This window comes from Poecilia latipinna, unplaced genomic scaffold, assembly GCF_001443285.1.
Source record: "Poecilia latipinna isolate Pla-1442-1.1 unplaced genomic scaffold, P_latipinna-1.0 Scaffold1199, whole genome shotgun sequence".
NCBI classification, from domain to species: Eukaryota; Metazoa; Chordata; class Actinopteri; order Cyprinodontiformes; family Poeciliidae; genus Poecilia; species Poecilia latipinna.
The window spans coordinates 17,800-35,541 of record NW_015113815.1 but is presented as its reverse complement, the minus strand read 5'-3'; the positions used below and the strand labels follow the sequence as shown (position 1 = coordinate 35,541).

The following is a 17,742-nucleotide window of genomic DNA, read 5'->3' as shown; positions in this document are numbered from 1 at the left end:
TAGCTTAACAAGTACCTTGTAGGCTACCGATGTTGGTGTCTATTTTCAGCTACGTACATTCGTAGCTGAATGTACGTCCACCTACGTACGTACGTCACAGGCATCGTTTCAACCAGACAGCCATTTGTAATCCATGGGAGGGGCGCAGAAAATGTTTGAAAACCACTGCAATAAACTGTATAAGACGTTTTCAAAAAATAAGGAAAAATAAAACCATTACACCACAGATAATAAAATCCGACTCTGAGGGGGATTTTTATCTAAATGGTTCACAACCATGGCATAATGTGTGTCATAATAGCAGTAGGAAAGGGTTTAAGAGTAACACACAACTGCGGCAGACGATGAGTGGCAAAGAATACACCCCCATTTAATATCCTTGAAACAAATCCAGTCGGTATCTGGTCGGCAACTAACTGATGCATTTCTCTTAAACTAAAGCATCTTGTCTCTTCTAATGTGCATCCCCTTAATTGTCCACAAAGCATATCAATATTATAATCTTGATTTCATTTATGAAAGCAATATTGATGTTGTACAAGTTGTTTAAGCAGCAGCATATGACCCTTACAAAGCATAATTTACAACCATTATTGCAGTATTTAAGAAAAAAATGTAATACCTTGAGATGATAGTGTAAAAGCTACAAGTTGCTTTTCATCAGATTTCTTAAATTACTAAAACAGTGACGGTCTCTTTTCACCACAAGGTCTTGAGTTCAATAAAACTGAGGTCATAATTTGTTACAAATGTTTTACTTGTTTAGAGAATGGGTGTTCCTCCTCAGAGAACCCCATTAGCACATTTAATAACAATCAGAATTTAGCATAACATCAACTGTGCATTGACTGTGAGCTGTCGTAACAGATTAGAGATGTTAAATGTCAAAGCAAGCTAATGAGTGAACCTAGCATTCTTTAACACATTAATTAGCCCATCAAGTGAAGCTTGAAGATTAGCATTCCAAACTGGCAGTGGTTCAGGATATTTTTACAGCTCAGCTGATTTATGGACATAACAGGCCTAAATGGTTTTATATCACTAGAATTGTCTACATTTATCTATGTCATTAATGGCCAAAAAATAACCACACAGAAAGAAACTGGCAATAAGGTTTTTAAACATGTTACTGAATATGATAAACATAAATGCATTTTTTTAAGACAATGGACTTGAACGAACACACTACCTAAATAATACATGATAAGACAAGGTAGGTATTTCTAAGATATGGACATTGAGTTTTAAATATTTTGAACTGTCTTAATGTAGCTTTACAAAACAGATCCAACGATCTGGTCTCATTTAGACTTAAGCTTTAAATTATAAGATTTTGGCTACAGGAATTTAAATAGCAGACGTCTGCAAAGCTCTGGATTTCTTAATTTTATCTCCAAAACCAATCTATCTCCATCAACCAAAGAAACCAAAAAACGTCCAAGATAAAGTGATAATTTATTTTTGTCTCAAGTAGCTTTTTAGGCAAAAAGCTATTTTAACTGTATTTTTTTAATGATGTGCCATGAAACATTGAACTTCTACATATATCCTAAATTCTTAGTTATTACCCTAGTCAGACCTCAGTATATAGCTTCCCTTATTTGAATGCATTGGTTTCCTCCAGGTGCTTTAGTTTGCTATCACAGTCCAGAGATATGCATGCCAGTTTAATTAGTTATTCCAAATTGACTATAGGAGGGATTGTGCACTCACATCATTGTGTTTCTCTGTGTAAGCTCAGTAATGGACTACATGATGTTACCCGGCTCTAACTCAGTGACAGCCCTCTGAAACCCCATAAAAAAATAAATTCATTGAAAATTGATGGGTTTTATTATGCCTGCAAGCAACAATACTGCTATCAGAAAGACGATGCCATATTTTATACAAGTAAAAAAAAAAAAAGGCTTGACTATGGACTTGATAGCCAAATGATGATATACAAGAAGGACAGAAAGAAATATATATAGCAGGACCCTGTTGTATAGCATTAGTGGCAATATTTAAATGTGTTTTTTGCCTTTAATTAGTATTCATCCAAACTCCAGTCCAACAAAGCTCTCTGAAATGAGCCATGTGTTGTACCCCCTGTCATCTTGTCTGTAATGAATATATCTGTCAAGTGATCTCTTTGGGCTGTGTTCTGACTGATGGCTGATTCCTGGATTCCCTATGGCGTATCTGCCTCACAAATTCTGGCCCATATGTTATTTTAGTCTCTCTGTCACTTCCTCTCTTTCTGCTTAAAGATCCTGGAATCATTTTGGTTTCTGCCATTAGTTTGTTGATTAGTGCAGCTGTTTTTTAATTGTTGAGGGTTTGCTGTTAAGGAGAAACAGCTGTCCCAAATCTTCTGAGCTGGAACTGTTTCATGACTAAATCTACACACTTTCATATTTTGTTTTCTCCAGTCCTTTTTTAACAAACCGGTTTTGCAGCTTATAAAAATTTTACGCTTTCTTTAGAAGATAATTTCAAAAAACTAAACCGAAACAGAACCTTTAATAAACTATTTTAATATTGGTTGGTGCTGCAACAAAGTTACACTGTCTGATATTTTCCTATTTAAGCATACTTTTATGCAGATTACATTTTTGGAGCGAAATTATTTTTGCAAGGACATAAATTATTTATTTGCTTTTATTCAAAGGATACCACACTGATAGACTCGTTCTGAGAGCCCAGTCCTGTCAGAGACTTCTTTGTGGTAGAAATCATTTCTCCTCTTTTCAACAAAGTTTTGCTCAAGGTTAACTTATTTTCTGTTGGATGTGTATTTTTTATTTTTTTATTTTTATTTTTTGCTAAATAAAACGATCCTATTCTTTTGAAATCACGGTGCTTTGATTAAGGCATTAAACTCATTTAGAAAATACGAGAATGAATCTTGAGAATGCTGTTCTTTTCTCACGTAGTTCAAATTCTATCATTATCACTTGTTTTCTTTTCTTTTTTCTTTTTTTCTAAAAGCACCTACAACTGCATCATTTGTATCTACCGGTGTTTACACACCAACTAGGCGTAACGTTATGACCACTGAAACGTGAAACAACTGACTGTGACTCAGTCGTGTATATTAGACAGGGAGTAGACATTTTGTCCTCAAAGCTGATATGTAAAAAGCTGGAAAAATTGTGATAGCTACGAGATTGGGTCCCAACGACAGCTCAAGCTAAATCTGTCTCATGTAGTCCAATCCAAGAGACAAGCTAGTGTAGTTACAATTTCTGTGACTAAATGGGGTTAATGATTAGTCTTTTGAAACCCTACTCAAAACACCTTCTATAGAGCAAACATCCAATTTACCATGAAACTGATAACTTATATACTTATCATTCTAAATATTCTGCTTTAGGCATATATTCGTTTGGAATCTTTCACTTTTAGAATCATTAAAATCTGGCTGCACATTAGTGAGGAATATCAGCCTGTTAATCTTTTTCTACAGACTGAATTTTGTAAAACTTTTTACACCATATTCAAAGATTCTTTTAGAAAAACATTGAAATGATGCTGGAGTTCTCTTTACTGTCATGCTCCCTTCAAATGAAGGTGCTGGGATGAGTTTTACCAGGTATTTTTTCTGTTCATGGTCACTCGGTTCCTCTTTCCGCCGTTCCCCTCGCCTTTTTCCTTTCACACATTGTCCTTTGCTTCTTGATAAATATCATATATGAGAGCTATTACTTAATTTTTGATTTGCACAGGCTGCTTCCCCTCAGCCATGAGTCCAGCCACTTATATTGTGATTGCTCTTGACATTTTAATAAGAAACTTTCCCAAGCTGACCCCAAAGTACCCACCGCAAAGTGTTCTGAATCTCAAGTGAAACCTAACAGAAGCTGAAGTGCGACAGTAAACATCAAAAAATCCACCACGGTGTTTTCTTGCAAACTCAGATCCTTTCTTTTTGCATTTGGAAGAGCTCTGCCAAACTCCAAACAAGTCGAGATGCTATAATGTCTGAATCCATGCGTATACTCATGATAATTCAGGCTACATTTCTTAGAATCCTTTGAACACAAATGCATTTCTTTGTTTTTGAGTCACGCTGATCATAGTGGATGTTGGCAACAGTCTCCTCCAGGCTTCCACTTTCATGAGAGAGCAGGTTCCTACAAAATACAAACAATTCCCCCACTGAAAGCCAAATGTGGAAAATGAATGCTAATCTTATCTTTGAAGATTACATATAGGACCTGTGTATCAGTGAGCTGCACATATTCCCCTCCATCAAGTTTTGTTTAAAATAAGACTTTCTTTAGAAAAATTCAGAAGCAGCCAGACGTTATTGTTTGTCTGATGGTACATTATTTCATTATTAAATTTTTCATGGTACATCTATTGATAGTACTAATTTTAGCAATGGTACTAGAACATTTATTTAGTGTTACTTGTTTATAATATATATATATATATATATATATATATATATATACAGACTAAAACATTTATTATTAAGGGTAATGCTGTTCAAATGAAGTCATGAAAAACTCATGAGTATGTTTTCAGAACATGAATATTAATGTTGCAGACAGCAATGATAAGTTCAAGCTTACACGTTTGCTTATGTTTGCGGTCATTAAGGGTAGGCCAGTTGATCAGACACAACCTAAATTACAGGCAGACGTTCCATATTAATTAATGATCACAGAACATTGCAGAAAGCAGATTGGCTCTACACTTCTTTTCCAGATAATTTGTTCGCTGACATGCTACCACAGGGACCTCAAAATACATCTCCAGCTTCGCTGAACTTGCAATACACTTCCACATCTATCAGAAAACAAAGTGTAGACCAATATTTACAAATTTCATCGCAGTGGTATCCATACATTGTCTTGCAAAAGTGTTGATATCCTTAGAATTTTTTTTTTTTTTATATTTTGTAATGACACAACCACAAACTTCACTATAGGGGAATTTACTAGTATGTGATAGACAAACACACCTCCCCCCCCAAAAAAAAAATCAAAATATATTTACATCATGTCCATACTGTATGTGGTCTGTCTCCCAGAGTCAGCACTTTTGTGTATTGGGGTATGTCTACAGGTCAGACTCGGTCAGATTAGATTGAAAATATTTGTGTCTTCCAGATATAGTCTTACCACAGTCTCTGAGTTGGGTAAATAACTGTTTGAACATTGAATAGGCCATTTTAAACCATAAAAATGCTTTTATCTGAAAACAAGAATTGTAGGCCTGGCTGAATGTTAAGCGTCGTTGTCCAGCTAGAAGTCTTTTGGAGCCTTCAACTAATCTCCTTTCAGAATTGTGGTGTAATTTGCTCCACCAGGTTTCTTGTCACTGCTGAATAAAGCTGTCCCTACGTTATGATGCCAATGCCATGTGTGAAATGTTGTCTTGATGTATTAACAAAAATAATTTCAAGGTGAAGTGCAGTTTTTCCTTCCCAGATTCTCTTTTGCACATACCCGAAAAAGTTCAATTTAGATACCTTTTGAAAGATTATTCCTCCATTTTATTACTGTGCCCCACATATATTGTTTGCAATTTGACTTGATTTGGTTTTTGGCAATGACTTTCTTCTACCATAAAAGCCAGATTTATGGGGTGCATGACTTGTCCAGTCTCCTACTCGAGCTGCCGATCCCTGCAGCTCCACCATCGCCACCATGGGCCTTCTATTTGCTTTATTTGATTAATGCTTTCATTGCCAATTTACAGTTGTGCCATATGTTTTTTCATCATGTAAAGATAAAATTTAAGTGTTTGGTGACTTTTTTCAGAGCTTGTTTTATAACCTAACCTTGTAAAATCACCCACAACTTTCTCTCTGACCTTTCAGCTGTTCCATGGTTTTCACGGTGCTGCTTGTTCTCTACTGTCCTCTTAAACTTCTGAGCCAATTCAAAATGTAATTTTAGGTTTGTCATTGCAATGAAAAGAATTTCAAAATGTTCAGTCAGCCTGAATATGCTTCCAATGCAGAGGACGTTTTAGTTGATTTTAAGTATTCCTACATGATATTTTAGAGCTAAGTAATGGAAATAAATTACTTAATTCATGACATGGGGAAAAAAAAAAGGTTTAATAAGAGACAGGCATAGAAGCTGAACCGAGGCTTTGCAATACGGATACGTATTGTTGTTTGGTCACCATACCAAAAACATAAATGAATGTCAACGGCTCCATCGTTGACATATGCTTCTGACAAATTTAGTTATATTAAACACCCTACACAGAAGTTTGTGACTCATTTAAGTCTGTCTAGAAGAATATTCTTCTCCCAAAGAGATATTACAGAGCTGGATTGCTTATTTAGGCAGAAAGGTCTAAGTAGAAAAGAGTTTTTAAATGTATTGAACTTTAAAATATTCTTTGTGAGATTATGGCTCTTTTGTGGAAAATCCACTTGTCAGAACAGTTGTAATTTTCCATTTTGACTGTGTAAAATGAGTTTTTTTTTTTTTGTAAATTGTAGACTAAAATATTACAAGGTTTTGACCGAGTTAATAGCTTTGCCATTATATTTAATGGCACGTGAATGGTGCATTTTAAAAGCACTTTCCTGTTTGTTGTTTGATCGTTATGCCATATTTTATTACCATCATCTGCAAAATTTCTCTGTCAAAATGTTTCTACGAAACAAAAGGCACAACTGTAAAAGCTTGAGCTGTTGTGGTACTGCTCGACGATGGAGACAAATAGCTTCCCCACAAACCTATAATGAGCAGAGCCTGTGCTATATATTGGAATTCCAGTTCTATTTCCTTTAAGTGTTAGTGAAATACAGAGGGAGTGTTAGAGGACAGACAGTGGGAGGGAGTTTTGAGGGAGGTGAGATCTGAAATATTGAAGATGGATTTCTGTGGGAGTGGTGTGTGGGCATTAGAATGCTGATGCTGCAGGAGAGACTCCAACTCGGGAAATCACTTGTCTGTATCATCCCTCCACTCAAATCCCTGATTAGAATCTGTTTTACTTTTGGGTATTCATGACCATGCAGCGACTGGTGTCATTTTATCACTTCTTTAACGTGTACTTGCAATGTCTACCTACGTAGACATTTGCACATACGTGCAAAATGCAATCTGTTCTTTTAATTTTGCTACGAATCTGTGGGCTGCAATTAATTTTTCAAAAAGTTCAAGATGGCAAAGTATTTCTGTTAGCATGTTCTGCTAACAGAACATATCAGGAAATTCAGTTTTGAATTAACATGTGGTGCACTGGTGACTGATAAATTGGCTCATTTATTCCACCCCTCATTTCACTTGACTACACATAGCATACTTACAATTATCTTAAAAGACCTAGGCGTTTGCAAAAATAGAAATTTTCTGTTACTTTTGTAGCTCCTGTCTGCTTGCAAACAGATGACAAAACTGAGATTTTGATAAGCAATTTCTAGCCTGGAGATTTCTAAAACCACCTCAGTTTGTGGTGAATATGTGTGGCTTAGATATCTGAAGATAATTACAAACAATTATGTGGAGGTTCTCTTTGCACCTGCTGAAAACATTAACTGTGCTAGAAACAACAATGGCGCTGTCTTTCATGTTTTTTTTTTTTGTTTTGTTTTTTTTCCCACATCTGTCTCGTCTTATCCTTCTGCTGTTTTCATCTGTTTGCATAAATAACGAGTGACATTTGTTTTGGGAGCATCTTCAGTCTAGCATTTCTCTGTCATGTGTTCTCTTTAAACTCTGATGTCAGATTTTCTAAGTTTTGAACCCAGTGAGAGGGCAATTCATATGGTGTCTTGCGATATTTGCATAACTTGTAGGCTCCTCTCTTTTTATTGGTTTTACTTGTCGCACAATGGATTAGCAAAGGAGGAGCTTATGCGTGTATTTATGTAAAACACACACAGAAATGCGTCTTATAACTGCAACACTGTTCATGTTGCTCATGTTAAAAAGCTGAGCAGTGGATTTAGTGTATTTGTAAACATGTCAACCCTGCTTTTAGTAGTTAATACCAAAAAAAAAAATTGGAAAATCCCACCGGTTTTCTGAATTGTATCTAGACAGGGCACAAATCTGGTATGATATTAATAATTCTATTCTCCACATTATCACTAGCTTATATGTATCGTAGCATTTATGATTGAATTACACAGACCCTGTAAACACAGATTCTGCCACTGATGTGTGTGGGATGTCAACTGAGCTTAAGCTTGTAATGGATGCTTGTGATTTAGAGGTGACTGAAAGTTGGCATGTGACATCTTTATTGTTGTCTGTGTGTGTGTCAGTCTGTGTATGTTTATATATATATATATATATATATATATAGTACTCATACTGAAATATGAGCTGTCTTTGTCTTTCTTGAATTCTTAATTTAAAATCTGGTCTCAGAAATGTCTGCATATAAAAAGGAGCCTAAAGTCAATTAACTCTGCTAAGCTTCCTTTTAATTAAACCTGTTCCTTCTTGGTATCATCTTGTAAAAACAGACAGGAAGGAGAAGACAAGTTGCTTAGATATAATCTGAATGTGAGACAACTCTACTGTATTTGTGTTTGTTGGACATTACTTTTGTTTAATATCAGATAATCCAATAATAAACCACTTAAAAAAAATAGGCAGTTGAAAGAAGAGCCTACACTGGTGTGAACTGGTGTAACGACGGGCACCAATGGCAAGTAGCATCCACGTTAGAATTATTACTAGGTTTGAAATGTTTGCATTAATAGTAGACTGTAGATCGAAGTGTTTCAATTTATAGTAAAGCAATGTATAAGTAAGCTTCTGAAGAGTGTAATCAGAAAATAAAGGTGTGAAATCTGTAAGAATTATTTTTCTTAGTTTGAGGTGGTCTCGTATGAAAAACTCCCTTTTTCAGTCGTGGTTTCTGCATTGCTACTGTGGCATTTCATCAGATATCCCATCTACTGAGACCAAGGATCATTTACCATCTAATAAAGCAAGCAGTCCCTGGCCAGTTTGTTTCAAAATTATTCAATAAACAAAGGATGTAAATCACAATGTCTGCCACTGTAAAAGTCTTTATGGGAAAAATATCACCTTAAAGCATTTCACATCTTTTCCTTTTGACAAATGTCCTTTTTCACACACACACACTTCCCTTCTGCAATGCCCTTTACTTCTTTCTCCATTCTACCCATTATTACTACATCGAATTCTTTACAGTAAGTAAGACATCCTCGGATCCAAATTTAATGCACTAATGTGGACTGTTCTCTCTTGTTTCCTTTTCTGTCTCTGTTGCAGCTGAGGAAGGCAGTGATGGACCACATCTCAGACTCTTTCCTGGAGACCAATGTTCCCCTTCTGGTGCTCATCGAAGCGGCTAAGAGTGGGAATGAGAAGGAGGTCAAGGAGTACGCCCAGGTGTTCCGTGAACATGCCAACAAGTTGGTGGAGGTCAGTTATGAATTAAACTTTTTGACACAAAACCCTTTTTCATTTAGCTTGGTTAAAAGTGTTTCTCAGTATAAACATTCAGTCTTACCCGCTCACCACACATGTGTTACTTAAATGCATGTTTGTTTGTTTTTTAAATGTTGAGATTCATAGAACTGTCTCACGATAAGGTTTAAAAGGTAGGATTCCACTTTTGCAAAAATCACCTTGGAAACATGGTACAAAAATACATTTTTTTACACAGTGTTATGCTCATGAACTCACTTTTGGTATTTGAAGGGAATATAAAAGGCTTTCATATGAAATTTGTAAGGAATTTTCAACAGAATGTCAGCAATGCCACAAGACATATTTTTTTTGGTTCAGCTTTTGTCTCATTCAGCTTGTTAGATTATTCTTTCATCATTTTTTTAGTCGAGCAAAAAAAAGAAAGAAATTATGTAAAATATTTTCATTTTAAATTTAATATAGTAAAAAAAAACAAAAAAAAAAAACAATATGACAAATTTATTATCATTGCAATATTATATGAAACATCAATATGCCATAGACCTGCATTTGGATGGAATAAATATTAGCCAATGGAAAATTATTCTTCCGTAAAGGTTGCATTTATTGTTTTGGGGAACTCATTAAAACTGAATTTTCACCTGAATGAAAAGATATAGCTCATCTTGCTGTCATCTTCTTCTGTTGATGATACGTTTGCTAATCTTGCCACGCGACTCTGCAGATACCCGTCATGCACATTGATCAGGATTAAACATTCTTATATATCACTCTGACAATAAACAGAATACAGGTCAGAAAGATAGTTATATTGTTTTGAAAGAAATAATTTTACCCAAATAATAAACTTTTTGTAACATTCCGATTCTTAAACAGTTTAGGTCACTCATCAGGATGGTGAGTGACGCTGAAGGGTGATTTTACTGTATTCAAAAACTAGTGACCCAGCTTTCTAGTATGATAATTAAGATTCCTTGCTGGATAAAAAGGTAGATGGCTTCACAGAGTTAGTACTCATTGGTGCCACTAATGGTCCGATAACAGTGCTGCAGTCCTTTTCCGTTCATCTTTTTATCATCCACTTGGTTACAGATTCTGTTCATTTTTAATGTTAACGTTATGCTACAATGCAAAATGGTAATTGAAATCTTTATTACAACCTTTTTTAACACAATGGCAGGATTCCTGCTTCCTGCGGCATCGGCTAAGAGAGTAATGATTTGCTCTTTGGGTCATCATGGCCTGTCTGCTGATGAGATTGTTTCTACGATCTGAGTTGGTTCTTTGAGTTTCACAATATTAAAGCTCTCTTTGGCCCAAGGACATTTGAGGTACTTTGTTTTCTGATAAAGTACAAAAAGATGGAAAATTTTCTTTGGTTTTTCCAAGACGTTGATTTAATGTAATGAAGTGAACACTTCTTAATGGCAAGCCTCACAATAAAAAGCCTGTAAGGGCAAAACCTACATTAAAGCCAAGTTACAGTACTGTTGTTTTCTACCGATTCAGGGAGCAAAGGTAATGTAGTCATTTCATTTCAGTCAGTTCAGTATTTTTGTGCTGAACATCTACAAACATTTGATGAAGGCAGTAATGTGTTCTATCATCAAGACAATTTCTAATGAGAAGTGTAGCTATGTTCTGACTAAACATTCAAAGTTTTAAGACTCTTTTAACACATAATAAGCAATATCCCCTTGTCTACTGTATAACAACCACAACCAGTTTTAAGCAAAGATTGTTATAAAAAACCCAGTCCACATCCGTTATTTGTTTTCTAACTAAATGGCTTCCCCTTGGGAATATAGTGATGGCCACTAGTGGTGCATTGGCACCAGTAGTAAAATGTTGTAAATTTTACTATTATTTTTTACTACATTTTTTAATAATAAAAAAGTATTGCTATTATTAGTTATTTATTTTTTATTATTTTATTATTTTTTATTTCAGTTGCATAATCTCAGGCTGAAAAATTATTGAAGAAAATAATTTGTTTTTGTATCCCACACAATTTCACTAAAACACTAAAATGGGTTAACAACAAAATCTACTGATGAAGTCCTCAAATAGGAAGTATTTGGATCATGCTGGTTTTCTAGTTAGTTATGTTTTTTTGTTGTTTTTTTTCATGACATTTATAAATTTTTATTCCTTTTGAAGACTAAACCGAGTCAAAAACAGTAATTCTGATTCTTTGTTGTTACAGTTGAACAATATATGTTTAGTCAAGTTTATTTGTATAGCACATAAAGCAGTTCAATAAAGGATTTTAGGGTTAAAATGTATAAGCCAATAACAAATTACTGAAAAGACATGACAGTTACCAACAGAGTAATATGAATTTGTCCAAGTAAAGCTGACTGCTAAGCATACATATATGCGTTTTTTTTTTTTTTTTTTTTTTTTTTTTATTTAAAGATCTTTTCTCAGTAAAGTTTTGATCTTAACTCTGATCTGTAGATCATATTTACTTGTAGACATTCAGATTTGGTGCATTTAATTGTAACTAATCTTGAACAATAATTGCTCTCAGCAATTAAAAATTTTGACTCTTATAAAGGAACATATCAAACAGATTGAAGATTAAAGGGTTACAATACTCGGTGACGAAACAAAAATATATTGATGCTGAATGAGTGATCTTATTTTCAGATAGATGTGGTGTAAAAAGGTTGTAAGAATTAGTTTGGTGTAGCTTTTTATTTAAAAGTCTGTTGTGTATTCCTCATAATTATATGTTGTATCTGCCAAAGGCAAATTATAGGCACCCTATCCATTAAAGGTCAAAGCTTCAAAACAAGCTATGCAAATGTATTCAAACTTTGATGATTCACAGTCATCATTTCAGCATAATAGAAATCACAGACATACAGAAATGAAAATTGTAAGACACAATCAAAACAAAAATTTCCTCTGCCTCAGAATAGACATGTAAACTACTGATCAGGTTACCATGAATAATTTGTATATGTTTGCAGGCTAAGTTGATGAAATGCTTCAGGCTGTGCCATGGGGTTTGTCAATATCACTTTCGCTGTCATCATTATTCCGTCATCATTTTTTGTTCAGTCATAGATATAGTCATCATAGCAGACACCATCGCAGTCTTTTAGTTTATTACAGTAATTAACATCCCAATCGATGTGTCTGCAGTCATCTTTCTGATATCAGGGAGCCATTAGCTTGACGTTGGGACATAATCAATGACACCAAGGAGTTGTCTTTCATCATACCTGCTAGATTTCAGTTTACTCCCGTCTCATTTGGCAATGCTTTTACATTTTTCTTTTTTTTCTTATTCCTTACACTGCGACCTTTGAAGGTTAAAATTAACTCACTACATAGACAGATAGAGACTTTTATTGCTGTAAAATAGCTTGTTTGTAAAGTAGCTTAAGCTCATTCTGATTGTATGAATCTTTTCTATGAACATTAAAATTTCCAGCCCTGCCCCGGATTCGTGACGATGAACTCACCCCATAGTCTCAACTCTTTAAAAGTCCCTTCCAGTATTTCTATGTAAATGGCTCCAACTGTCTTCCTATCAGATTTGATTAGCTTCCCTTACCCTACTAATGAAAAGTATCTCCCCAGCATGATGCTTCCACCTTTGTGGTTGTTCATCAATTAACAATAAGTATAATAACCTTTATTTTACCAGATAAAAAAACCTTGTTGAGATCTAAAATCTCTTTTTCAAGAGCGGCACCGTTTACAAATATCAACAATTACATTCAATAGAAAAATCAATACGTTTAGTTTTAAAAGCATTAACTTCATAAATCTGTGCTGCCATCTCAACCTGTGATGCATTGTCAGTGAATACACCAGAAATCGTTCATGTAAAATGTGTTAATACATGCAATTGTTTTTTGTTTTTTTTATTACTTGTCAACAAGATGTCTTTTTGGTGACATGACAAAGACTTTTAAAAATCCTTAACTTTTTAATTTAATTCCATGCAGATATTTTGCTGTCATGGCTACTTTTATGACAAAGTTAACATAAGTAAAAAAACAAAGTGCAATCACTTTAATTTTTTGCAGTGTTCCTACAGGAGTTTATGAAGCAACACGACAACCCACTGTTGATGTCAGTTAACTGCATATCTTCATGCATGTATTTGATATATTTTGTCACAGCTTTCCTTTCTCGTTCATCATCGTCCTACACATGGTAATAATTGTCATTTATCATTTTACCTGCCTCTTTCATTGCCACTGGAAACTGAGCTCATCATTAAATTAGTGCTGCCCACAGCAGTGGGGATGGGATGAATGTCTAATCTTTTAAAGTTACCAAGGCTTCTTTTTTATTGCCACTGCAACCATAATACATTTGTGCCAGCGATTCTTGGACGTCTAAAGGACGTTACGCTCCATCACTATTCTAATGTCAGGCTAAAAATTTTCTCTGACCTTGACTCTATGTGAGTATTTGGAGGACATCAGGCATGTCTAACATATTTAGTCAATGGTTTTATACCGTAACCATGTTTTTCTTTTTTTTCTTTCTTTTTTTTTTTTTTTTGACTGGAGTTCACATGTGCAATGCATTCTGCTTAAAGTGGGGACATTTCCTCTGATGGTATCTATGCCCTTTCCCTGCCATCTTTGACATCGTCTTACTCTGTTCTGATTATGATTAACCCAGTTGCACTGTGGTTTACTGTATTATACATTAAAGCAACAGTTTTACAGTTATGTTATTCTCTAAATGCATCTTATTGCTTTATATGTGAAATGTCATTCATTTCTTTACAATAGTGACCTTACTTTGGATATCAGGTAAAACTAGGCGATGTGATTATGCTCATGCATAATCAATAGAAAGTTGAATACAACAAATACTGTGTTGGCCTTGAGGGCTCGGAGATGTGAGACAAATTGCAGCAGTAAAAGAAGTCTGTGAATGACTTTTGTAGTGTACTTCAACCACCTGGACAGTGTTCCCTAACTCCAGACTGATGGTGGTTAATGTCCTGCAACGTTTATGTGTTCCTTACCCAACACGCCGTTCAGATGGATACACATTTTCAACACATTTCTACATTTTCCTAGAGCCTGTTGGGAAGATTTTAATTTTGTCAAGGTGTGTCAAAGCAAGGAAACTTGTAAAGCTTGCATGACAACTACACAAACCCACTGCAAAGTATTTGATTAAATGTGACATCAGTATGCAGTCAATCATACCATGTCTTGATTTTGTTTGTTTATAGTTCTTAATCTTATCAAAGTATAGCCTTAAATGTATTCAGTTATTTGTCTTTTTTTATTTGAAGTCAGTTTTGTCACCTTTGCATGCTTTAAAAGTTTGACACTTTTAGAGCATAACGTTTTTATTCAGAAGGAGTCGACAGTTACGGTCAGTACATACCAGGAAGGAGATTAGACTTTTGACTGTCATTCCCAGAGAAAATAGAGTTGAGATTATTTATGAAAGTATTTAATTAAATTTAGTAATTTAGGTGGGCTCTAAATTATTTTTTCAGTTGTTGTATTGTTTAATTTGGTGGTACTATAAAGGAATAGAGTCACCAACTATTCACCTTACTAAAACTTTACACTGTATCTCTGAATATTTTCCTGTTGTTTATTTCTGTTTTCATTTCCAGATTCTTTTCCCTTTTCCACCACTTTTGTGTTCATCACATTTGAAAGCCAGACATCTAAGGTGTCCATTAGCTGTTTGTTATTATAGCATGCTGTCATTTTAGTCCATTAGAGACCCATCACTATTAAGTGATGAGAGAAAAAAAAATGTAAAGAGACATCCTTGTGAAAAGTTGTATGATATGTGTTTCGATGTTTATTGAAAAAAGCTGAGACTGTTATGGTCCTGGGGCATTTTGGGTTTCATCTGAGTTTGTATTTTGGTTATTTACTTCAGTCTCCGTCATGTCCCTCCTTGCTTCATGTGGTCTGATTCCCCTGTGTTGTTCCTGTTTTCTTGTAAGTCGGCTACTTTGGATTAAGCCTGCTTCACTTCAAGAAGACCTCTGTGCCTGGATCCCTTCGTGATAAAGATGACAAAGGTTTTATTTTACATTTGTGGGAACTCAGCACACAGATCAGAGAATGGTTATAACGGAAACATGGAAAAGGTAACGTAAGTCTGAAAGATGACAACTTATTGATTTTTGTCTGTGTTGCATTGTGTGCTATATTGGATCGTATACTTAATAATTTTACGAAAATGTCAAGTCTGGTATGTTCAATAAGCAGAAGGTGACAGGAAAACATGAGACAAAAAGGCCTTAGGGGGTGTTTTACAGAGTGCTTTGATTTCAGCAGGAAAGTTTTCATTTGTCAGATTACATCTTGAACATATTCAGGGACTTTTAACTCGGCAAGAATTGGGACAAATTTTTAATGCAGAACATAGAAATCAGATGAAGTATGCAAAGCACACTGCCTCAGTTAATCAAGAACATGTTTACAAAGCTCCTGCATTTATACAGTGCCTGCATATTTAGGAAGGTAATCACTCTGGTATCCAAGGAGAAAATATTCTAACAAATCAACTGACAGTGAAGAGATGTATTTTTTTTAAATATTTGATATAAACAATCCATACATTTCACTTTGATTTTCTATAGTAAAATGATCTTTTTTTATGTACCCTTTTTGTCATTATTAATTACGTTACATTATGCACTGCAGTCATGCAAGAGATGCGGAAAGAATTTCACTTGGTAAAAATCCATCCATAGTGATGGCTAATCTGTGATTTATTTCCCTTGAGCACTGCTTACCTACTGTTGTGCAGTATGGGTGGTCCTAACATGATCTAGCCTTGATGTAAAGTAATCTGATCAATACTGCCGCAGACCAAAACAAGCTCCTTAATCAGTTGGAAGGTCCCTCTGGAAATCCAAAGGATAATCTTGTATGAGTCGTCCATGTGCTCTTCTGTGGTGTAGCCACTAAGCCCCAGTATCTTAGTGTTTCCTCCGAGAGGAAAACTAACATAAATGTTGTACATTTGCTATTATTTCAATTCTGTATTCTTTTTGAAGTTGCACTCAGATAATCAAATGTGAAAATGTTTTGAACTCTTCACAGAGAGGGGAAGTGCTTTTACATCCTAACATATTTTATACAAATATAGATGTGGTGTGCACAGCATAGATCTCATAAGATGAGAAGATGCATATTGGAACAAAAAAAATGTTTAGCAACATCTTTGATGGTCTTAGAATCCCCTTTTCTTTTAAGCAACTTGGAAAAATAGATTGGGCAAAATCCCAACAATTTTATTTGCTTGTTTTTTGCACATTGGATTCACAAAGCAAATTGCCCTAAATACAAGGGCAAACCTCCCACTCATGTCCATCAGATAGGAGCAAATTGTCCAAAATGAGATCAAGCTTGTATGCCAGGATTTTCTCTAAGTTTAACCCATTTGATTAAAACCATTAGAATTTTAATGTAGTTCCGTCTAATAAAAAAGTGTTTGCATTAATATACCACCAAAATTCTGTGAAATGCTACTTGCTCTGCACAATAAGCAAGCATGCCTTAGAGAAAATTTAGCATCGTTAGCTCTGGATGTTTTAGTCGATGGACTAACCTCACTGTGCTCTATGTCAGTGTATATTTTTTTTCTACCCAGTACCCAAAACTAAATACTTATGACTTAGAACACACGTGTGAGAGGACATTTGTCTTCTTCCCTGTGAAGAATTACTTCCACACCCTTAGATGGAATCAGCCTATCTTTCATTGTTAGGCTGACATTTATGGTCTTTGTGTTACATCTCCACTGTTCCTAAAATAGCAACAGCAGAAAACAAATGGAAATTACATTGGCATTAACTTTGCACTCACCAAAGATTGCCCCCCGGGCCTCTCCTGGAGGCGGCAAGGAGTCGATGCATGGATCTGATATCTGTCTTAGAATACATGAATAGGTGGGTAATGTCTGTATGACACATTTCACAAAATCTTGCCCAAGCAAATTGCCATGAAGATAAGCTTTTTCCCTGACACAACAACCTCAACGTCCCCACTAAGAGCTGCTGTGGCTTTTGTGAGGGCGCTATGACACAGAGTGGTGGTATTCCTGTCATGTTTTCCACTTATGACACTAAGTGGATTACATGAGATTAAGTGTGACAAAAGAGAAAGCAACAGAGGAGCAAGACTTGGCATAGCATCATGGTTCATGGTTCCATTACTAAAGGAGGTCTTAAAGAAAGACCTCCTTCAGTAATATGATATATAGCACAGCATAAATCCTTAATTTAGTCATATGCCCAGTGGGGCTTAGTCATATCACTTTAGATGTCCTATAATGTCTTTCTACAGCCGAATCATTCACCTTTTTTCTCTTTTAGTTGTTTTTTTCTTTTGAGGAAAAGATAAACAAAGCA

General features: G+C 35.1%; 1 protein-coding gene across 1 annotated transcript in view; it reads left to right on the top strand.

Moving 5' to 3' along the window:
• LOC106960576 (catenin alpha-2-like) overlaps positions 1–9,363 on the top strand; it is a gene marked incomplete at its 3' end in the record, with an annotated part of 155,500 nt that extends 146,137 nt beyond the window's left edge. Inside the window, exon 3 of the mRNA XM_015053720.1 lies at positions 9,207–9,363. Within this exon, the coding sequence (XP_014909206.1) occupies positions 9,207–9,363 (157 nt within the window). The remainder of the gene's footprint in view (positions 1–9,206) is intronic.
• Between the last annotated feature and the right edge of the window lie 8,379 nt (positions 9,364–17,742).